Source organism: Sinocyclocheilus rhinocerous, unplaced genomic scaffold (genome assembly GCF_001515625.1).
Source record: "Sinocyclocheilus rhinocerous isolate Xijiao unplaced genomic scaffold, SAMN03320098_v1.1 scaffold441, whole genome shotgun sequence".
Lineage (NCBI taxonomy): Eukaryota > Metazoa > Chordata > Actinopteri > Cypriniformes > Cyprinidae > Sinocyclocheilus > Sinocyclocheilus rhinocerous.
Genome location: NW_015640440.1, coordinates 10,349 through 17,508, shown reverse-complemented (window position 1 = coordinate 17,508; position 7,160 = coordinate 10,349). Strand labels below are relative to the sequence as shown.

General features: G+C 39.4%; 1 protein-coding gene across 1 annotated transcript in view; it reads left to right on the top strand.

Annotated features, from left to right (window-relative positions):
* The window catches only part of LOC107752703 (probable helicase with zinc finger domain), a gene marked incomplete at its 3' end in the record, with an annotated part of 66,461 nt that overhangs the window by 48,959 nt on the left and 10,342 nt on the right, over window positions 1-7,160 (top strand). The window contains exons 19-23 of the mRNA XM_016568726.1: window positions 1,576-1,627; window positions 4,676-4,854; window positions 5,033-5,240; window positions 5,788-5,870; window positions 6,110-6,563. Coding sequence (XP_016424212.1) covers window positions 1,576-1,627; window positions 4,676-4,854; window positions 5,033-5,240; window positions 5,788-5,870; window positions 6,110-6,563 — 976 coding nt within the window. The remainder of the gene's footprint in view (window positions 1-1,575; window positions 1,628-4,675; window positions 4,855-5,032; window positions 5,241-5,787; window positions 5,871-6,109; window positions 6,564-7,160) is intronic.

Here is a 7,160-nt window from a genome sequence, read left to right as displayed (position 1 = left end):
AATGCTGGATTTGTTTCAGCTTTTGTCTTCTCCAGATGTTAACTGATGGACTGCAGTGCTGTGGATTATTGTGATGTTTTTATCAGCTGTTTGGACTCTCATTCTGACGGCACCCATTCACTGCAGAACATCCATTGCTGAGCAAGTGATGGAATGCAAAATTTTTCAGATCTGTTCCCATGAAGATGAGGGTGAGAGAATTTTAAAGGGATAGTTCACCCAAAAATGAAAATTCTGTCATTAATTACTCACCCTCATGTCGTTTCAAACCTGTAAGACCTTCGTTCATCTTTGGAACACAAATTAAGATATTTTTGATGGAATCTGAGAGCTCTCAGATTCCATCAAAAATATCTTAATTTGTGTTCCAAAGATGAACGAAGGTCTTACAGGTTTGAAACGACATGAGGGTGAGTAATTAATGACAGAATTTTCATTTTTGGGTGAACTATTCCTTGCAGGGCACTGAGCTTTGGCATTTTTCAGAAGTGAGACAATCTTGCGCACTTCCTGTCACATGCATGCGCTCTCAAGTGGCCAAGTCGTAAATATGGGTATTTGCTCGTCATACATTCTTGGTTTGATTTTGCTTACCACCCTCCCAGTTTTCGCAATCTTTGTATCCTTAACACAATAACAGTGATTTCACCACAGCAACCATAACTTAAAAGGAACGATATCAATCTCAGTCCAGCACAAGCTTTGCCATACACACCAAGGAGGGAAGAACTCAAAACCCAGTTCTTTACCAAATAACCACCATGTTATGGTCCTCTCTGATGTATCTTGATTGGAGTGTGATTATTATAGACATCGCCACCGATTTCATTCAACACTTGGCAGGTGCGTCCCCATTTTTTTCCCCAGGCTTTATACAGAAAGTGTCTCATCAGTTGCTATTGAGATAAGTAGCGTGATCGGTGATTCCCGCAAATGTGCTGACCCCAGAGCGGCGGTGCTCGGAGCTGCCAGGACTCGGGCCAGCAGAACGCCTCAAATCGCCCGTTGATGCTGTCAGCATGTCATTCTGTATGCACTCAACGGCATTGATCTGTTTTGAAAAGGCACGCTTTCCCAACGGATCACATCAATACACTGATTCGAAAGTCGTTGGCAGCACAAGCGAGGGTTTTTTCCTTGTACATTGCAGTGCTGTAATTCAGGCACCAAGAACAAGAGTTTGTTCCACTCCATTCACTGATTGTCTTTGCAGTTAGTGCTGTGCTTTTCTTGGAAATCATCTGTGTGCGCTCCCAACCACCTCCTCAAACCGCCCTCTGCCCTCATTTTACTGAAACTCCACCCACGTGGAGCCAACTCCCCGACCAACGTATCACGAACATCTCAGACGCGATTTGCCTGACCATGTGGAAGTAAACCATTGTAACCGTTTTGACAAATCAGTGCTGCCTCACGGCGATGCTCTTCACCAAGGAAAGGGGAAGCACGACCCCCTGACCCTGTGACTATAGTTAGCACACTAGATGCGTAAGACCCCCTTCACTTTCCCTACGCAGACTCCTTCATCCTCTAGCACTGATTCACTCCAACCCTCCTCTTCCTCTTCCTCCTCAGGCGAAAGGACAGCTGGCCAATCACACTGAACCCTTCCCCCCTGAAGGCTTTGGTAAGTCTCTCTCTCTCTCTCTCTGACCTCTTGTTCTTAGAGGTTTGAACGTTTTCACCCAGGCTTCTCTTAATTGGGTGACTGTGCTCTCATTACATGTTCTCTAGCTCTGAATTGCTACAGCGTGAGGTTGTTACGATAGCGTAATCACATCAATACATGTCAATTTGTGGGCAAATATTAAATGTGTTGGCAAAAAATATATATATATGGTTAACAAACCTACAACCAGATCCAAAGGGAAAAATCAAGCATTTTTCTCCATTAATGCATAAGTACTGTCAAGATACCACATACTGTATGTTATTGTTATAAATTCTAATATTCAATACAGCTGTAATTATAGAATATTATTAACAAGTAATTTGTACAAAAACAGAAATAAAATCTAAATAATAACAATATAAATATAAATGCATATAAATAACTAATATATATAAATAATATAAATGCATTATAAATATTTTTAATTTACTAATATGTAAGCATTTTTTATAATAATGTATTTGCATCAATACATTAATAATGTTAGTTTTAACTGTGTTTTTCATAGGGTTAGAGTTGATATTATGTTGATATTTAACATAATATGATTGGCATTATTAATATACAATATAATTGATAATATTCTAATATTTGATTCAATTAATAATGCGTAAAAGTAAATAAAAAATGATGCCGTATAATTAAAGTTCTGTGTATATTTAAACGAATAGTTCAAACTAAAATGACCTTAATCTATTGATTTATCATATATACTAGGGATTGGCATTATTATAATATAATATCGTTGATAATATTAACATTTTTGGTATAATTAATAATGCGTGAAAGTGAAGAAAATGTATTTTTGGATCTTGAAAATTCTGTGTATTTTAAAGGTGTAGTTCAAACAAAATTGACAATATATTGATTTATCGTGTATATACTAGGATTGTAATATCCTAATATTTGGTATAATTAATGTGTGAAAGAGAAGTTATTTGTAGTTACTGAAAGTTATTTGTGTATTTAATGGGAATTTTCAACCAGGAATGAAAATTGTCATAATTTACTCGCCCTCATGTCGTTCCGAATGCAAATGAATGACTTCATGTTTTTAATGAAACCTGAGAGATTTCTGTCCCCCAAAACACTAAAGTTTCACAATGTTCATGAAGACAGCATTGGTGAATTTCAATATGATATGGATTCCTTCAAAGTAGTGTAGTTGTTGTTTTTTATGCCAGATGCTGTGGTTAAAAAGCTAATATAAAAAAATAGTAGCAAGAACTGTAATGCAATCATAGTACTGTATTTCCAATTCTACCATCTTAAAAATTCTACCATCTTTTCCACTTTAACATTGCATACCTTGGCACTGGTATGCTGGCAGCAGGTAATAGTGTTAAAGCTGTGTATAGATAGCCACTTAAGATGAACTCGAGGTGGTCAAAGTTTACCTGCTTAACATTCATATTGAGCAGTTCCTGGAGAATGTGACGGAGAGGTCAGCAGCTGCATTAGTCTCTCATGAAGGAGATGTTTTCACAGCCTTTGACCTCTGATTGGAGAGTTTGAGGATATTATTGGTGTGATGTGACAGTGCTGTCAGAACAAATCGAGGTCATTAGTTTGTGGAGCGCCGCTTGAGTGATTGTCGAGGCAGAAAGAAAAGACAGAGCGAGAGCATAGAGAGAGACGAGATCAGTCAAGTAGATCCAACTTCCTTCCAGCCTCACTTCTCGCCCAATCAAAACACGATCCCGCCGATAATGTGTGGCAGCAGCGCCAATTCTCCCTGAATTACTTCCTTGGATTGCCATGTGTCTGGGCCAGGTGTGTGTGTGTGTGTGTGTGTGCTGTTCAGCGCTCATGAGGACATTTCGGGATGACCCTGAAATTGTTAAAGATTAGGGTGTATCAGGGCGTAGATTTTCACACTATAGCTTTTAGATCAGACCTATTGAGCAAAAGGTCTTTAGGAAAACCAGGGTGTGCACAAAGGAACTGCACACGAATCAGTATTGGGTGACTCCATGAAACAACAAGAACATGTTCAGGTTATACTCCACCTTAAAATATATTTTTAGTTTAATGGAGTGTTACTTTTATTATTTAATTTATTTATTACTTTGTCGTATGATAATTATGAAGTAAATGTGCTTAATTGTCATTAAATGTCATTAAGGTCACAGTGGATACTTCCATTCTTTATGCAATATACAGTGTGTATATATATATATGTATATGTCTTTGTGTATGTATATGTAAATCTGGACCACAAAACCAGTCATGGATATCTTCATGGAACATGATCTTTACTTAATATCCTAATGATTTTTGGCATAAAAGAAAAATCTATAATTTTGCCCCATACAGTGTTTTTGGCTATTACCTGTACATGTTCTTAAAGGAATCTTGTGAATCCACCAATAAATAGTGTCTTTGATGGGATTCATTTGAACCTCGTTTACAAAGTTATCCTGGAAGTGCACACAATTAATGGTTTTATGTGAATACTGTGCATTCATCTCTTATCAAATATGAGTGCTAAAAAATTGATGTGATCGACAGATGGAGAGTAGAGATTATAATTAAATCAGTGCATAAATGAGACTTGGAGAAACTATTGATCACATATGTGCAAGTATTTTTGGCCAACAGATAAACAGCCATAACCAAAAGGGCCATTTTTTCATTATCACACATTTTCTTGCTTGTTAACAGTGGTAAACATGTAGGGGAGTCAAATTTCGGTTAAGGGTCTAGCAAATGTATAAAAAGGATGAAAAATGTCTAGAAATTCATTAGTGTTCTCCAGGTTGATTAGGATGAATGTCTAGTTGCCAATTGTTGGATTTCACCTACTTCGTCATGATGCGATACTTTGCTCAATAATCAAGCTGATACAGTTTGATTATTGAACAACAGAGCAATTCATAGTGTTATCAGAAATTATTCGGGTTCTACTGCTTTGCCATCCAAGAGTATTAATGTAATATTGCAAAGTATGATATAGAATTTGATTCCTATAGTCTCAGTTTTGGTTGGTGTTTATATCTTCAGTTCAGCCAAGTGCTGCTGTGTTGATGGGGAACCCGATTCAGGCCTTTACTCCTCCAGGAGCCGGAGCTCCAGCCTCCGGCAAATCACCAAGCCCTGTTCAAAGAATCGACCCCGGAGCCAGCATCCTCTATGTGCCCGCTGTCTATGGGGGCAATATGGTGATGCCCATGCCTCTTCCGGTACATTCTGGACTTTGTTTCTCATACACTTTAACATGGGTCATTTTTGAGATGTTTCAGCCTGTTCTCATGTTCTTTTTACTATCAGTTGGAATTTGGAGGCCCTTCTCTCTCCACCCTAAATGTATTTCCTTGAACATGCTGTACACTTATATGACCCTCACCTTCTCTTCACCAGTTGCCATGGCCTGGCTACCAGAGCCGTTTCGCTATGGATCCTCGCATCATGAGTCATCAGGCCGCCATGGCCGCGTACAACCTCAACCTGCGGCCGGCAGCCAGTCGCACCTCACCTGTGCTGTATGGGTTCAGTCACCCGTCTCCTCTGGGTCTGAACCAGCAGCCTACCTCTGAGAAAGAACTACTTCAAGAGCCCAGTGGAAATGGTATAATCCACAACACTAGTGTCTTTCATTTTAACAATACCGGTTGCTCAACTGAGCAACACCAAGGTCATGGGTTTGAATCCCAGGGAGAACAGATGCTGATAAATGTATATTTGGAAAAAATAATTTTAATTTAATAGTAGTTTGGGCTAGTTTAAGTGAGTTTTTAAGTGATGTATTGTTAGAGAATTACAAAAATTGTGAAAAGGCCAAAAATATTTCACGATAATGCAGTTAAACTCAATGGGACAAGGTGGTCAGGAGGGTTTAAAGGATAAAATATGCAGCTCTCATTTTGGCAAAAATGCTTTTGTGAAATATTCAGTATACTTACTAAAATGCTTCTTAATAGACATCTACTGTGGATGAAAACCAACCTAAAATGTTCCTTTAAAATAATGTATTTCACATCAGGCCCGGTTTGCATTGGCTTAACAGTTCATACTTTGCCTTTACTTTCACTTGCATTACACTGTAAAAGTTTTTGAACTTGCTGAACTCTCAGACTTTTGGGGTTGTGTTGTGCTGATTTGCTGTCATTCTTTAGGGAAAATCGACATTAATGGGAAAACGGAGCATTGTAGGCTGCTGACACCTGAGAGGAAAGCCCCTGAGCTGAAGGAAAAACAGGTACCATCCATCCGCCCGTTCTCTTTTTGTATCTATCTATCTATCATACGTCCTTCCCGGTTTAATCTGAAATAAATCAAAGGAGCCGCCCACTATGCCTTCCCACAAGAGCACTTGTAACATGGACCATCTATCTTCACTCGTCCCCTGCATGCTCAAAACACTTCAGTTCTCCTACTCTGTTACACCCTCCATTAGCGTCACATGTCCGTAATGATTGTACTTTCTCCTCCCCACAGGGAGACCCAGAGTCGGTGCAGAATAAGAGTCCAGAGCCCCAGTCCAACATGGGCTTCCCTGGCAGCCGCCTCATACGCAAAGACCCGCAGGCCCAGAGGGCCCTCAACTTCCACCTGGGCCCCCCACATCCCGGTTTCCCCCCTCACCACGGCAACAGCCAGTTTCCACAGCAGTACGGACTATCCCGACCTCCCCTCCGAATGCAGGCCCCCATCCACCCTCAGGCCTCCTCCTTCCCCCCATCATTCTTCAGTGGACCTCCAATGGCGCACCGCGGGCTGCAGTCTCCGGTCCTGGAGGGTGGGGAGGGCTCGATGGGAGCGGGTCCAGGTGGGGTGGCTGAGGATCTGAAGGGTGTGGTGAGAGGCCTTCCCCCACAGATGCACCAGCAGCCCCTGCGCCTCAACAGCTTTGGAGAAGAGAGTTTGGACTCTCTGTTGGGCGATACTCTGGGTATGTACAAAAGCATTAAAAGTCATTAAATGGATTAAATTGATCAAACGTGTCAGTTAAGACATTTATAATGTTACAAAAGATTTTTTCAAGTAAATGCTGTTCTTTTGAACTTTCTATTCATCAAAGAATCCTGAAAAGTAAAATGTGTCACTGTTTCCACAAAAATATGAAGCAGAAAAAATGTGTTCAATATTGATGATAATAAGAACCATTATTAATAATTGAGTACCAATATAATTGATCATTACAGAGCAGCAAATCATCATATTAGAATGATTTCTGAAGGATCATGTGACACTGAAGACTGAGTAATGATGCTGAAAATACAGCTTTGACATCACAGGAAAAAAATTATATTTGACAAAATATTAAAATAGAAAACAGTTATTTTAAATTTAAATAATATTTCACAATATTACTATTACTTATGAGCAGAAGAGACTTGTTTCAAAAACATAAAAAAACCTTTGGCCAGGAGTGTGTGAGATGTATATGGGTTGTGTATGGCATTAAAGAAATTTAAAAAATGCATTAAAAAAGCATTAAAGGTTTAGTTCACCCAAAAATGAAAATTAGCCCATAAATTACTCACCC